This window comes from Penicillium oxalicum, chromosome IV (assembly GCF_001723175.1).
Source record: "Penicillium oxalicum strain HP7-1 chromosome IV, whole genome shotgun sequence".
Classification (NCBI taxonomy): domain Eukaryota; kingdom Fungi; phylum Ascomycota; class Eurotiomycetes; order Eurotiales; family Aspergillaceae; genus Penicillium; species Penicillium oxalicum.
Window position 1 is genome coordinate 1,306,389 of NC_064653.1, and position 15,220 is coordinate 1,321,608.

A 15,220-nucleotide genomic window follows, 5' to 3' on the forward strand; every position below is an offset into this window, starting at 1 on the left:
CGACTCTGAAGGATACATGTACATGCATATTACTATCGTCCACAATGTGATGTCTCCATCTTGCAGAATCGGCATGCTATCTAAGTAGATCTCCACTGGGGGGCTAATGCTCGTCGTCCCAGCCATTGAGTAGCGAGCTAGTGACCGGTGGCCAAGTGATCTATGCAACGGGAGCGCTTGTAGAACTCATTGGAGGATTATCGGTTCGAATGTGAGCGATTCCTGGACTCCGGCCAAATATCACCAGAGCCTACATTTAGCAAAATTGCAATCTAGCTGTGCGAGCACACAGGAGCGACTTGGTGAGACAATGATAAGAGTGTGGATCATCCAGGAGCGTTATATGCAGGCTCTAGATTATACCCGTCGTTTCATTAATTTCGTTAAGTGTTGCAACCATTTCAGTAATCTATGAACACGCAATTCTTGACTCCAGTCTCCGCAGATGCACCACAACGATCTGACATATTCAAAGCCAGACCATAGATCACAGACCAGTTTTGGGGAGGAGGGAACTCTCAGAACCAGATTTTGATGAGTTCTTCACTAACAGCACTCGGCGTCAAGACACCGCTGTCGGTAATCAGTGCGGAGATAAGGTGGGGTGGCGTGAAGTCGACCGAGTCGCACAGTGGCAGCTCAACAGGCTTGTCGGAATGTCCAACATTGGGCGTTTGTTGTTGTCGCTTCTTCTCCTCGGCGATATCATCCGCAGACTTAAAGTCCACCACATGTTGCTCAATGGGCAGATCGTACTGGCCCAGGGGGAAGAGACGAACAAACTTGTGACTTTCGGCCACCACATAGAACGGCTTGCCGATGGCCTTTGCGAGCAGACCAATCTGATAAGTGCCCATCCGGGACACAATGCCACCATTTTCCACCACACCTTCCGCACCGACAATGACCATGTCCGTTTTTCCGAGCGCATACGCCACCGCCGACTCGGGGATCGTCGCGACTGGGACACCCTTGGCTCGCAACGCGCGAACCGTCTCCATTCCTTCCGGCTCTCCAGAGGGCTCCTCGATGTTCTGGCTTATTGAAGACAGGACGTATATGACTCGGAATCGAACCGCAGATGGGCCACCCTCCTCGTCGGCAGCCTTTTGCAGTAAAGAAGCTACGGCTCGGGAGCCTCCATTAGTGAGAACTGTGCAGCCATCCCGAATGAAGCCCCGGCCAAACGCAGCAATCTTCTGCCGGCTCTCTTTGGCGCGACGAATGAACAGACGGCCGTTGGATAGCAAGTGTGTACGAATGGCCTTGAAGTCACCCGCCGGTCCTAGCTGACCGGGTCGTTGTAATGTAGTGATGAGATAGCGCTGGAAAAGATCGGTGCCGGCCGAAAGACCGATGGGGTTGGGAATGGATCGTTTCAGATGAGCGGTTGACTTTTCTAAGAGGTCAAGAGTTTCGGAAATTGTCGAAGAAGGGCAGTGGGTGAGGACGTGTACCAGCGCCTCGATAGCAGCAATGGGCATCGTGAGGTCGGGATCAGAGCGAAGCAGCTCATTGTATGTCGCAACGATGCTATGTTGGCCAAGTATGAGCGGGGAGGGGTTGAAACACTGAAGGGGTTCAAAACCTACTCAAACGCATTTGAGTCGGCCGCAGCCGCACTCTCTTTAGTCGTCGCCATGCCGTTGTGTGAAGCTATTGGAACTATTGGGATAATCTTCAAAGAGTCACGATTTCTTTGGATGATGAAAAGTGTTTGTCGTGTTTGTTTCCTGCCCCTCAGTGCTACGCTAACCCGATGCGGACGGGCGTGCGGGCTTCTGGTCAAAGTAAACAATCGACCGCAACCCAAAACAACGACCACCTTCGACAACCCAGAGAGACGTTTCGGGCCATTCCCTTCGGCCACAGGGAAAGGCATAGGGCAGCAGACTGCTGCATCGACTCACTATGGCTTACAACTCTCGAATGAGTATGGCTGGCTCTCAACAGCACAATAATCGGTCCCGCAAAAAGGAAGATGACAATGACGCATTGATGCGCCTGGTGAGTCGTAGCCTCAACCGCAGAAACATGTGCGATGTGCATGCTACAGGAGAATCATGACTGAGTTTGCTACAGCCAGATAAGGAAATCGCAGGATGTATCAACGACATTGGAATCCCATTCACTGCTGCAGATTTATTGAAGCCTAATGCGCAACAAATTCAAATGGTGTTTGAGTGGTTCGCAGAGCTTCTTATGAACATCACACGCGAGACGGTTGAGCCGGCGATGCATGCCGCCGCTGAAGATATTTGCGGCGACTACCCCGACATCATTCCCAACGACACGCGCAACCTCATGGGTTTTTTCGTGAGCATCCGGACATTGCTTGCCGAGGTATGGGCATCATGTACCCCTCGTCGTAAAAAACAGACAAGACACTAAAATCGAAAATCTCTAAATAGTGCGGCGTAAACGACTTCACCTTCACTGATCTCACAAGACCGACCCACGACCGTCTGGTCAAGATCTTCTCCTACCTCATCAACTTTGTCCGTTTCCGCGAGTCGCAGACACCAGTGATAGACGAGCACTTCAACAAGACTGAGAAAACAAAGACTCGGATTGAGCAACTCCTGGCTGAGAACCAGGAAATGCAGCAGCGCCTGGCCGAAATGCGCCGAGACCAACAAGCCAACGAAATTCAAGTTCGAGAGAAAGTCGCGCGAAACGATGCTCTTAAAGCTCGACTCCGAGAACTGGGAGCGGAGCAATCGCGCGTGGCAGAGACGCTTGATCGGGTCAAGGGGGACAGGGCACGGCGACAACAGCAGCTAGAGGAGAAAATGGAGCGAACCGTCCGCGCGCGGCAGGAAGCCGAAAAATTGCGGCCTTATGTCCTCGAGTCCCCCGTCACACTTCAAACTTCATTGACCGAGCTGGCCGAGAATCTGATGCGCGAGAAGGCGCAAATCGACGCGATGGAACGGCGCGCTCGGGCGCTTCAGACCTCATCCGATACCTTCACAGTCGTTTCGAACGATGTGCAAGCGTGTGTCAAATTGCTCGAGGATATCTCCAACGAGCTTCAGAAAGAGGAAGAGGAAGAGGCCCGCGCCGCGCGAAACAAGGATGCGATCTCAGACAAGGGTAACACCGTGCGAGAAGTCGAGCAGACAGAAAAGCTCCTCCAACGCCAGCTGGCACGTTGGCAAGAACGTATCGAAGCGTTGCGCAAATCGGCTCAGGAAAAGGCCGAGGCTGCACAGGTGCGGATGGAAGAGCTCCGAATCGTACAAAAGCAGCTCCGCGAAGAGCGCGCCGAAAAGCAGCGGGACATGGAACGGAGAAGAATTCGAATTGAGCAAACGGAGAAGAAGGTGGGTTTCGTCAGACACTGCCGCAATTGCCCAACGACATGCTGACATTTCGTAATAGATGGTTGATCTCAAAGAGAACATTGAAGGCGAGATTCAAGCGGCCCATGACCAGTACCTGAAGCTTGAATCCCACATCAAGCTGTATATCACCGAGATGGAGAAGTCTCTGTGAGCTTCGATGATCATTGGGCTTTTGTGTATGATTCAGGAGTTTATCGGTCAGCACCAGGATACCCGGGCAGTGAATGTTTGACTAGTTTTTGTTCTTCTTTTTGGCAGGAGTTTGCTTTGACTTTCATCGGCTTCTGAACACTTAAAAAGGCCGCGGCGGCTTGATAGATGAAATTTCAGTCTTCTTATGACCTCCTCAAGCGTCCAGCCCAGAACCAAATTCAAACCATCGCTGGGCGATTTCTCTCACAGTCACAGCACGGCCACCCAATTTGTCTTGTTCGCTGCGGAGTCGTACAGAGCCATTGAGAAAAGGTACCTTGGTGTCCCACAAGCTAGCTCCTTTGTTCGTGCTCACCAGGTCCATGGCATTTTTGCACTCGTAAATAATCAAATCCGTGAACGACTCAGCCGCGAACTCAACTGCGGCGGCGAAAGTCCGAGAGAGCCCCTGGGCCGAGAATTCCGTGGTTGTGGAATGCAAAGCGACCATATCCAAGATGACGAGGAGGGGTTCCTTGGGTTGTCTCGCAGATTTCAGCTCATAGCTCCTACCAGTGCCATGCGCATGATCAACCGACAGATACGCTCGAAGACTCTCTAGTGATGGACAAAACCCCAACTGAATATTGCTGGAGTTTGCTAAAACACCGATAGTCCTGGCGAGCAGGTCATTTTCATGTATGGCGTGAAAGTCTTCATCCTGTGACCGAATAGCACAAGCGAGCTGTATGAGAAATTCGGCTTTGGTGCTACAAATTATTAATCGTGTCTTTGCGCCCCGATCGAGGAGTCTCTGAAGCAACTCGGTTACCAAGCTGCAAGAGGTGGCAGTGCGCTTCAGGCCCATGATGTGAAGTTTCGTCCTCAGTAGGCCAAGAGTAGGTATCTGTGCGCAAAGCCAGGCACGGCGCTTGATCACGCTCTCCTTGTTGGTCCAATCAATTCCTGCTTAAATGTGGCGTGTTTGAGGTAGGTCCTCTTCACTGGTAGACCCTGAGAACGAGAAGCTCTCACCGACGGCGGAGCTGGTTGCTCCATTCACCAAGCCGCGGAGGTCATCCTCTCCTCCGCTTTGGGGTTGAAAACCCCCCCACCTTTCTCCTCACACTCTCTCGGGCCAATTCTCGCACTTGCGCATACCGGAGCAGATCTAGTGGGCCCGGTAAATATGGAGACTATATCCAGAATATCATCGATGCTGGAAACAGGTATGACTCTTCCCTTACCACTTCAAGCAAGGCCTTGTTCGAGATGCGAAGGATAGCTGACCGCAGGCACGTCACTGTGCGCATAGCTCGAGAGCTCACCCTCGAAGCCGCCCAGGCCGCTGCAAGTAATCGGAGTTCAAATCCCGATTATGGTTCCCGAACGTATAGCGTGTCACACATTAAAAAACTCTTGGACAGTCGCCATGAGCGCGAGGTCCTGGACGGAATGCGGAGAGTGATTTCGGTACGGCGACAGTGGTTGGAAGGACGCGTGATGCTGCAGGAGCTGACTTCTATTCATGTTTGATGCTTTCTAGTTGATGTATCGCTCCGAGCCCTCTCTCCCATTTTTCTCAGCCGTTGTGAAAAATGCCGCCAGTCCAAACCTGGAAGTCAAGAAGCTGGTCTACATCTATCTGGTTCACCATGCAGAAGCCGAGCCCGACTTAGCGTTGTTGTCGATCAATGCCATCCAAAAATCGTTGACAGACCAGAATCCGCAAGTCCGGACCATGGCGTTACGCACCATGTCAGGCATTCGAGTTCCGGTTATCAGTCAGATTGTCTCTTTGGCCATCAAACGAGGATGCGGTGACATGAGTCCACATGTGCGGAAGGCCGCGGCATTGGCGATTCCCAAATGCTACCGCTTGGATCCCAACACCCTACCGCAACTGATAGGATATTTATCAACGTTACTTGGAGACCCGCAGTACTTTGTGGTTGGGCCTGCCGTCGCGGCCTTCCTGGAGGTCTGCCCAGACCAGATCGACTTGATCCACAAGCACTACCGCGGCCTGGTGAAGAAACTCGTTGACATGGACGAATGGGGCCAGCTTGCAACCTTGCGGTTATTGACTATCTACGCGCGAAAATGCTTTCCCCGGAGAACACAAAAGATCAAACAGGCCGTTACCACCAAACCTTTTTATGATGACGAGGTGCAAGATCACAATGAGCCTATTGATGGCTCTGAGTACGAGGTTCAGCTCGTTGATTCGGACCTTGAGCTTCTATTTCGGGCGTGCAAGCTTCTCCTGCAAAATCGCAATTCTGCCGTCATCGTCAGTGTTGTCCGCTGTTTCTTCTATCTCGCACCGCCCGAATACCTTCACTCGGCCGTCGGGCCCCTAGTGGCCCTTCTTCGGTGCCCCCAAGACATGCAGCACGTTGCTCTTTACAATATCGTCACAGTCGCTCTCAGAGACCCCCAGCCATTTACAAAGTACATTGCTCGATTCCTTGTTCATGCGAGCGACCCGTTACATATCTGGCGCTTGAAACTAGAGATTTTAACCATTCTCTTCCCTTACTGCGGGCAGCATTGGAAGGGAGTAATCATCAGCGAACTTGAACATTTCTCTGCTGGAACCGATCCAGAGCTAGTTCGAGAGAGCGTGCGGGCGATTGGACGCTGCGCTCAAGGGGACGCCTCCACCGCCGAGCTCTGTCTGCGTATCCTGCTCAACCAAGTCTCCAGCCTGGATGGTAATCTGGTCTCAGAGTCGCTGACGGTCATCCGACACTTGATTCAGCAAGATCCACCGTCCCACAAGCAGACGGTCATCAGGCTTGTCACCCACCTGGGCACAACAGCAAACCCTGATGCCCGTGCAACAATCATCTGGCTAGTGGGGGAATTTGCGGGCGTCGATCCCGGACACAACATTGCCCCTGACGTTTTGCGTGTTCTGATTCGGACATTCGCCGATGAGACTGAAATTGTCAAACAGCAGATCGTTCTATTGGGAGCCAAGGTGTACCTTCATCATCTGCTTCAGACAACTTCTACCGAGTCATCAGAGCCAGCTCCACCCTCCATTGACACAGCAACGGCAACCCAACTCGGGGATGCGATTGAGAATGAATGGACATCGGACCAGCGTGAAAATGAAGGTATCTCAGATGAGACTCCGCGACCAGATGCTGTAAACGAAGAGAAAAGTGAGGATCGAATCACCATGCTTTGGCGCTACATTTTGCTTCTCGCGCGGTACGATCCTTCTTACGATCTCCGTGATCGTGCTCGCTTGTACAAGGCTCTCCTGGCGACTCCATCGTCCACACAGTTAGCCAATCTGCTCTTGCTGGCTCCCAAGCCTGTGCCGCATGCTCCCAGTCCGTCGGAAACACGCAAGGATCTTCTACTTGGCACAGCCACTCTCGTTGTTGGACAGGAAGCAGGACACCAAGGTCTTCAAGGCTATGCGAAGCTTCCAGACTGGGTTGAAGCGGGGCAAGAACCGGATGCTAGTCTGCGAGCTGATGAGACCAAACCGGAGACTTCAACAACCCTCGATGCATCCATGACTGCTGGCGCGCGCCTAGATAAGGCCCTTCGAGAACATCAAACCATGGTACCGCCAAGAGGAAGCGGCAGTGGAGTGGGAGGAGCACCCTCTGGCAAAAAGACTTTGGACCAATGGCTTGATGAAGAAGAGGAGTCCGAGTCTGGCTCTGAAAGCGAAGAAGAGACTGATTCCGAAGAAGAGACTGACTCTGAAGAGGCATCTGATGATGAGACAGACGAAGACGAGTCCGAGGAAGAAGATGAAGATGATGACTCGGAAGCAGATGACACCGACTCCGAGACCGAAGCGGTGCACAAAGAGTCCGAGCAGCTGCTAAAGTAGACTGATTGCCGGCTATATATATCTGCATCTGTTGCGGATTGAGCAGAGAGCGGCCGCCTAAAATATCAATTCAAATCTTTCGGATGCTCTTCAATGAATAATTGTCAAAATGTGGCATTCCAGGATAGGATTATCTGATATGCCATGTTTCAGGTACTAGGTGCCGTCGGCTGAGTCTATTTGAGACATTTCCGGGCTTGAACGCCGTGCGCTTCCAGTCTACTTAAGCAAAAAAGCATGTAGTACGTAATTGGCCAAGGAGCTCTACCTGGTTGGTGGCCGTAGCGCCGATCCTCTCACAATGAAGTTGGTAGATGTCTTTAACCTCCGTCATACTGAAAATGCGAGTGTGTATGTACACATGCATGCATTCTTCTCAGGTGATCTCTCGCTAAGGTAGGTATAGGCCCATTGTGTTTCGAGATGCATGATCTGACTCCTTCACAGACGACAAGCACCAATAACTCCAAGTAACTAGAACTGTTGGCACTCGGATGACAGAGGGGAGCCCATCACGTGCCAGGCACCGAACTGCTCAGGTGGAGAGCGAGCGGTCAAATTTGGCAGATCTGACCCTCACACAAGGCGATAAGCACCCCTCAAGGTATTGAAGACGTTCTCGAACTCATCCAAACACAAAGGCTGTGCTCGCAGATTGAACATCCTGCGGTTACATATGGTCAACTGTGCTATTCTCATGATGCCTGTATTCCTGAATCTAATCAGCATAATCCCCTCCCATTCCGTACACTGCAACTTCTAATCCCCACCACGTGCGGCTATTCCCCCTCAAGCGGTCAGACACAACGCCGGTCCGATCGCCTCGTTGGTGCGGCAGCACTGTTGCCTTACCCTGCCTCGCTTGCTGGTCTCCCAGCCAGGACCTCAGGAGCTTTCATACGGTAGTTCGGCTATCGAGCTGCCCTGCGTGCGAGAAACTTTGTCATCATGCCTGGTTTGCCAAGTAAGTGTGCCGTGGAGTAAATAGAACGCGAAGGAGGCCTATTCGCAGCGATGACGTGCTGACTGTACAATTCAGCTAGTATCGACCTGGACGAGTGCATCTCACGGTTGTATCGAAAGGAGTTACTTGCCGAGTCCGTGATCGAGGCTATCTGCGCCAAGACGAAAGAGCTTTTGATGAAAGAGAGCAATGTTGTCCACATCAAAGCTCCGGTGACCGTGGTGGGAGACATTCATGGTCAATTTTTCGATTTACTGGAGATTTTTCGGATTGGAGGGTTTTGGCCGGATACAAACTATCTTTTTCTAGGTATGTTCCTTGCTCGGTCACTGGCGGGGAGGGGAAAATAACTTCGAATCCAAGCATGCTCATGCTGATTGTCACATGAACAGGTGATTATGTCGACCGGGGTCTTTTCAGCGTTGAGACCATTTCCCTTCTCGTTTGCCTTAAACTTCGCTATCCGGACCGAGTTCACCTAATCCGGGGGAATCATGAATCACGCGGCGTCACACAATCCTACGGGTTTTATACGGAATGTGCTCGCAAATACGGAAATGCCAATGTGTGGCATTACTTCACAGACATGTTTGATTACCTCACGTTGAGCGTGGTCATCAACGATGAGATCTTCTGTGTACATGGTGGACTCTCCCCATCGATCCACTCTATCGATCAGATCAAGATCATCGATCGTTTCCGTGAAATCCCACACGAAGGGCCCATGGCCGACCTTGTCTGGTCTGATCCAGATCCGGAACGTGATGAATTTTCACTATCACCACGTGGTGCCGGGTATACATTCGGTGCGCAGGTTGTGCGCAAGTTCTTGGAGGTCAACAATATGTCGCACATCTTACGGGCCCATCAGCTCTGCAATGAGGGGTATCAAGTTCTGTTTGATGATCGCCTCAGTACAGTGTGGAGCGCGCCGAATTACTGCTACCGCTGCGGAAACCTAGCCAGTGTGCTTGAAGTTGGCGATAATATGGAGCGGTTCTTCAATACCTTTGATGCGGCCCCTGAGAACGACGTCCATCGCAGTGAGCAGCAGGCACAGCAGAGCAGGGATTCCCAGCCAGTGATTGACTATTTCTTGTGATACCCCGGTGGATTTTTGATATGAATTCTTGCGCTTTTTCTTCTTGAAACTGTCCCCTTTGATTTGAATTACCTGTAAGCTGCTTGCACTGCGTCGGAGTCAGGGGGGCTAGAAATAGAACATTTGATTGCCTGATGGGCTGCCATCTACGTTACCGCGGTTTCGTTACGCTCTTGCATTTTTGTTTTCTTTTCCTTGTATTTGAATTGTCGAGTTTAGGGTTTGTGGGGGATAATAGATACCACACAAGGTTGTCATGAAATTTTCATGTGTTGACTATACATCGTGATGCTCGGACTCAATAGCGTACGTATGCAATACAGAGTGCTTCTGCTGAAAAAAAAAAGGGGGGGGGGGGGGGGGATCGAGACCGGAAGAACAATGAGTATTCTCTGACTCTGATACAACATGAACTGCCTGGCTTGTGGCATTAGGCCATGTGTATGAGGATTTGGGAGACTAAGGAAATTCGTCACGCTTGGAAATAGAAAACAACAATAGGCCGCTCAATGACTCAACATGAGTTGACGTTCTAAGAGATGGAGTACCTGCAATTACCAGTCCTTGGCGATGTCAAAGGACCATTCAAACAGCAGGTGGGTGGTATCGTCGTCATCGACAAACGTGGAGACCGCATTGTAGTGACCGCGGGCAAGCATGCCGGAGGGGGCTTCTTCCTCGTTGACTAAAAGAGAGAGAGAGAGGGAATTAGTCACGTTCGAATTGCAGTCAAGCTCTGACCGGACGACCATCGCACAGCAGGAGCAAAGAGAAGAACACAATACATACACTCCTTGGTATAAGAGGGCTTGTGAGTGGTGTTGGGGGCATAGCTGCCAAGCATCTCCTGATCCTTGCTCACACGAATACCCTTGCGCTTGACCACCTGGATATACTTGAGGCCACTAAGGACCTCGTGATTGACTTGAAAGACAACCTTGATGTGGAACTTGGCTCCTTCCTTGATGGTGAATGGCTTGTTCTTCAGACTGTTCACAGCGCCGGGAGAAGATAGGTCGACGACGACATCCTCGCGTCCGGCAGTAACCAGGGCGAGCGACTTGATCACGCACTTGGGATCATTGGGCTGGCCGATGGGCTCGCCAGAGTTCAGACCCAGGGAGGCCTTCCAGCGGTTCATCGCTTCATCTTCTTTGTCTAGATTGGAAAGCGGAAGAGTTCAGCGGGTCAGTCCAAGGAGGGGTGAACCTCAATGAAGGAGGGGGAAAGAATTCCGAGGATGTCAACAATCTCGACATTCGTAGCGATCAATGGGTGTATGGATCAATTTGATTGAACCACAAAAGAATATTCACACACTCACCAAGCTCCTGGTACTCCTGCAACGTCTTCTTCTCGCCAACCTTGAAGCCCTCGGTCTTCTGGGCGGCGAGATCATCATCGTGGTGGTCGGCCATTTTCTATAGTCGATGGAGGGGGCGGGGGTGGATGGGACCCAAACAATGGATGCGGAGACGGTTGAGTGAAGGGGGGTGGATGACTTTCTGCAGACCACAATTGTACAAATTGGACTGCAAAGGAGAGGGAGGCCTCGGACAGGATGGGAGAGAAAAAGAGATAATAGAATGGGGAGAATGAAAACAAAATAGGGGAGTCTTTCTCAGACAAGAGACATTGACTCCTGACTGTGCTTGGTGGGGTCGACGGAAAGGCGGTGGAGGTGATGTACAGGAAGCTGTCACGTATGAGAGTCATTTTGTACCACGACCCCAACACGGCCATCTAGGATCACTGAAATCCCAAAAAGGAAAGAGGGGCGAGACTACAGAGATGATCGATCTTTGCATGTTTTTGATCCGTTCCTGGCTTTTTGAACAAGACAATTCCCGAGGGGCCTTAAGCACACCCGAAGCTAGCTAGCGCTGCCCCTGATGATGCGTAGAGCCACTGTATGTATGAGCCGAAATGCAAGGCACTGCGAGCTTATTCCTACATTGTCGCACAGCAGTAGAAGATTTTCCGTGGAGAGGTTTGTCTGGATTGTCCGCTCAATATTCAAAAGGATCTCTGTCGCACAGCAGCAGCAGGTCTATCTTGGAACACACGCGCACCAGTGGAGGTGTAGTGGATGTAGTACTTGCGCCTTATACAGATCAGTACTATCAGCGTCACTGAGACTTTCTCAAGGTAACCTAAATTTCGTGGTAGAGTACTATTCAAGTGTTTAGCGACCTATAACCATCACCGGCGATAATACATAGCAATTGAAGACCGGCACCTAGGGCTTCAAAATGTTTCCCATCCCCGTCTTAGGTACCTACTTCTACTAAGAGACCCGGTCCTCGATTGAACCTTATGCCGACCAGATTCTGGCCCAAAAAAACCAAGACATTCTGGCCGTCGTAGATCAATAGAGAATCAATGATTGGGCTCAAGAGTTTTCAAGGTCAGAATTGGGCCACGCGTCCCCACAAGCGTGCAGAAGAGGGGCGACGGACGGCTGGTGCACGAGTGTGTACCCAAGGAGAATGACCATCTCAGGATTTCGAGGAGAGGTGGACGCGAAATTTGAACATTCCGATGCCAGAGAAGAAGGAACATTATTGTGTGAGGAAAGCGTTCCGTCAACCAGTGGTCAGTCCACGCCTAGATCTCGTTCTGCAGTAAAACCCATCGCCTCCTTTGCGCAGATGGGAAGAGGTTCAAGATACCACGTGGAAGACTAAGATGCGCGCACAGGTAGACTTGAGACACATATCTTCACGTTGTCGTGGAGGACTCGAGGAGGCTATCATGTGCACCTACAGCAAAAATCCTTCTACCGGCCATTGGTGTCCAAAGAAAAGCAAGTGAATCGAGGCCAAACTGGCAATCACAGATCGTCTGGACTCAGTCGAATCCAGTTGGTCCATACAGTATGGGTTGTTGGTGCCTGAGGCAACAACTAGCCCTCGACCTCGAGGGCAGCAGGTCACGGGGCCAACGCCCGCCCAACAAGAGTGGAACGGGTGAATACATCAGAAGATGGAATTGGCCAATAGAGTCTTCTTAAAGTGACCACTTCATTTCAATACTGCTGGAATTACCATCTCCAAACCGACCCTTACCAGAAGCGGCCAAGATCAATACGACTCGAGAAGGGCCACCCCATCATTGCCTTCCCTCCGTCGCGCCGTGCGCCTTTCTCCCCTGAGTTATTATCGTTCTTTCTCTTTATCTCGCTATCGCGATATTATATTTTACACCCATCTATACTTCCTGCCACCAAGTCGGCTGCGGCGCACTACTTCGTCCTTTGCGCATTCACGTGGCTTTTCGGTGGACTGCTCTCCACCCCGGTTGAAGCCTTCTCTCGTGAGACGCGCTTGCTACGTGGCCGCCGCCGCGGGCGCATCGCCTAAGCTTTGTTCGCATCGAGTTCTCTCCCCGCTCTCAATCTGCGCACGCTGTACACATCTTTCACCATGTCGCGCCATTTGCCCAAGAAACACAATCCGCTCATTCTCCCGGATGCGGCACCGTCATGTAAGCTTGCTTGCAGCGCGCATGGTCGCGCGCTTGCGCATCCCCTCAAATCTTCCATTCCAGGATAGGCACCCGAGATACCAGGGCCTCCATCAACGGAGCGGTCGCTAATCGATTGCCTGTGTTGCGCTTCATGAACAGATGAGGACCTGCTCGCGCGCCGCCGTCTCGGTAAGACCAATCTTGCCGTCAAGGCCGCCCAGATTGGTACCTCCAATGCGACCAAGCCTGAAAATCTGGGGCTGTTCGAGTATGCCCATCTACGGGCACCTCTGCCCAGGGACTTGCAGGGCTCGGAGATCTTTCCTTCACACTCTCCCGCCCAGCACCCGGAGATCTACTTTTTGATGGTGAGTCCCGATGCATGTGCACCTGCAGGCCAGAATCTATGGCTGGCAATACTAATTCGTGGACTCGATGACAGCGGAGGAGCAAGGATGGCTTCGTCAGTGCCACAGGAATGTTCAGAATTGCTTTCCCATGGGCCAAGGTCGAGGAGGAGAAGTCAGAGAGAGAATATTTGAAGTCACGCGAGCACACCAGCCACGAAGAGGTCGCTGGTAATGTATGGATCAGCCCAGAGTTTGGTAGGTCCATTGATACGTCATCAGCCGTCACTCTCATCGCTCTCCGCCACTAACGATGTCTTTTCAGCTCTGGAGCTGTCTCGAGAGTACAAAATGTACGACTGGGTCCGTGCCCTGCTCGACCCTACCGATATACTTCAGAGCCCTTCGAGCGCGAAGAAGCAGATCACTCCCCCGCCCAGGTTCGACTTGCCCATGGATGAGCCGACTCTCACTCGCCGGAGCCGCCGGTCAGTCTCGCCCAGCAAGAAGCCTACTTCTCCGCGCAAGTCTCGAACGGCCCGCTCCGCCAAGGACGTTCTGAGCACTCCATCTACGGACGCTGCGAATAGCAGTCTGCAAGAGGCCCTGGAATTGACGGCCTCCATTGAGGCGGCTGCCAGCAGCAGTGTCCCTCCTGTGGTGCTGGAGGAGGTCGAGGTTACTGAGATTGCTGTGCAAGGCTCTCCGGAGAAGAAGAGGGGCCGCAAGCCCAAAAAGGTCTCATCAGAGGGTGGTGATCAAAAAGAGGAGGTCAAGACAAAGGAGCCCGAGGAGGAGGGCACAGTAGAGAAGGCTGAGAAGCCCAAGGCCGACAAGAAGGAGAAGAAGAAGGTGGAGAAGAAGAAGGACACCGCGGAAGAGCCTGTGAGCGACGCTATCGCTCCTGCTCCAGCTACCGATGATGCGCACACAAACACATTTACTCTGGACATGCCAATTTCTCTCCCGGAGGTGCCCTCAGCTGCTGAAACGCAGGAAATGATTGCCAAGGCCAAAGAGATGGTCGAGGATGCCATTAAAAGCCAAGCAGGTGGCTCGGTCGAAGTGCCTCCGTCGGTGACCGTGACGAAGAAGCGCAAGACTGTCGAAGAAGATGAGGACGAGGAGACGGCAGCCGAGGCCTCACAGCGGGCGAAGAAAGCTAAGGTATTGGAGGAAAAACTGAAGCGCGAGCGTGTGCGCAACCGTGCTCTCTTTGGAGTTTCAGCAGCTTTTGCTCTTGCGTACGTGTTGGTCCCCATGGCTACGTAATCTCCAGAACTCGTGGACTGACAAAGCTTCTAGCGCCTCCATTCCCTACTTCTTCTAGGGCGAGATGATCTATATAGCTTTGGCCCAGCCGAATTGAGAGGTCCGACCTTCTGTTTCTGATTATCCCCTTTCCCCTGGATTCCTGCGGAGTCTTTCCCCCCCCCCCCTTTTCTTTGCCCATTGTCTTATGATGAATTGTCGAGGGCCTCTCATTTCTGCGATGCGGACACCTTTCAGCTTGTTCCCATGGGTTTGTCTACTGCTTCTGCGCTTCTGCACGTCTTGCGTCTCACTACGCCTTTCCTCTCAGTCGGCTTTTGTTTGGACTGACTCTACCTTCCATTCCCCTTGTCGTTATGATAAATATATTTCTTCTAGTCAAGATCGTCCAGTCTATACGTGCCCAGAGCCTTGTTGAGTTCCATTCCTTGGATACATCCATTTTCTCGTCCTCTTTCTAGATTGCTGCCATTAAGAACAGCCCTAGCCGGTCATTTCTTGCCCCATGCGACGACCTACATTCCATGAACATCAAGTGGCCACTTGCTTGATTGTCGAGTTCCATCCGTTCGATTTTCCCAGATCTGCTTTTCTTAAGCCTTCGGGGCTCCTGATAAAGGCGGTGGTAAAGAAACTTTCCACGGCTAAAATAGACTCGAATATTTCCCATAGAATCCTCACATATCTGGCCTGCTCATAAATTCAGGCATTGGAAGCCGACCCGCA

General features: G+C 51.8%; 7 protein-coding genes across 7 annotated transcripts; 4 read left to right on the plus strand and 3 right to left on the minus strand.

Annotated features, from left to right (window-relative positions):
• Positions 1-518: 518 nt before the first annotated feature.
• POX_d05240 (Translation initiation factor eIF-2B subunit alpha) lies at positions 519-1,642 on the minus strand (the record flags this gene model as incomplete). Its single annotated transcript, XM_050114089.1, has 2 exons — positions 519-1,533; positions 1,593-1,642. 2 exons carry the CDS (start codon positions 1,640-1,642, stop codon positions 519-521), a joined length of 1,065 nt encoding a protein of 354 aa, XP_049969040.1.
• A 269-nt stretch (positions 1,643-1,911) lies between these two features.
• POX_d05241 (putative kinetochore protein nuf2) lies at positions 1,912-3,498 on the plus strand (the record flags this gene model as incomplete). The annotated part of the gene is made up of 4 exons (XM_050114090.1): positions 1,912-2,007; positions 2,083-2,343; positions 2,412-3,326; positions 3,385-3,498. The coding sequence occupies 4 exons, from the start codon at positions 1,912-1,914 to the stop codon at positions 3,496-3,498; spliced, it is 1,386 nt and encodes a 461-aa protein (XP_049969041.1).
• A 195-nt stretch (positions 3,499-3,693) lies between these two features.
• Positions 3,694-4,347, minus strand: POX_d05242 (uncharacterized protein; the record flags this gene model as incomplete). Its single annotated transcript, XM_050114091.1, has 1 exon — positions 3,694-4,347. One exon carries the CDS (start codon positions 4,345-4,347, stop codon positions 3,694-3,696), a length of 654 nt encoding a protein of 217 aa, XP_049969042.1.
• A 404-nt stretch (positions 4,348-4,751) lies between these two features.
• Positions 4,752-7,341, plus strand: POX_d05243 (uncharacterized protein; the record flags this gene model as incomplete). Its single annotated transcript, XM_050114092.1, has 2 exons — positions 4,752-4,952; positions 5,026-7,341. The coding sequence occupies 2 exons, from the start codon at positions 4,752-4,754 to the stop codon at positions 7,339-7,341; spliced, it is 2,517 nt and encodes an 838-aa protein (XP_049969043.1).
• A 948-nt stretch (positions 7,342-8,289) lies between these two features.
• Positions 8,290-9,407, plus strand: POX_d05244 (putative serine/threonine-protein phosphatase; the record flags this gene model as incomplete). Its single annotated transcript, XM_050114093.1, has 3 exons — positions 8,290-8,305; positions 8,381-8,614; positions 8,698-9,407. 3 exons carry the CDS (start codon positions 8,290-8,292, stop codon positions 9,405-9,407), a joined length of 960 nt encoding a protein of 319 aa, XP_049969044.1.
• Positions 9,408-9,961: 554 nt separating this feature from the next.
• POX_d05245 (Rho GDP-dissociation inhibitor) lies at positions 9,962-10,825 on the minus strand (the record flags this gene model as incomplete). The annotated part of the gene is made up of 3 exons (XM_050114094.1): positions 9,962-10,092; positions 10,197-10,565; positions 10,732-10,825. The coding sequence occupies 3 exons, from the start codon at positions 10,823-10,825 to the stop codon at positions 9,962-9,964; spliced, it is 594 nt and encodes a 197-aa protein (XP_049969045.1).
• A 2,007-nt stretch (positions 10,826-12,832) lies between these two features.
• On the plus strand, positions 12,833-14,552 carry POX_d05246 (uncharacterized protein; the record flags this gene model as incomplete). Its single annotated transcript, XM_050114095.1, has 5 exons — positions 12,833-12,893; positions 13,035-13,243; positions 13,318-13,480; positions 13,548-14,466; positions 14,528-14,552. 5 exons carry the CDS (start codon positions 12,833-12,835, stop codon positions 14,550-14,552), a joined length of 1,377 nt encoding a protein of 458 aa, XP_049969046.1.
• Positions 14,553-15,220: the final 668 nt, after the last annotated feature.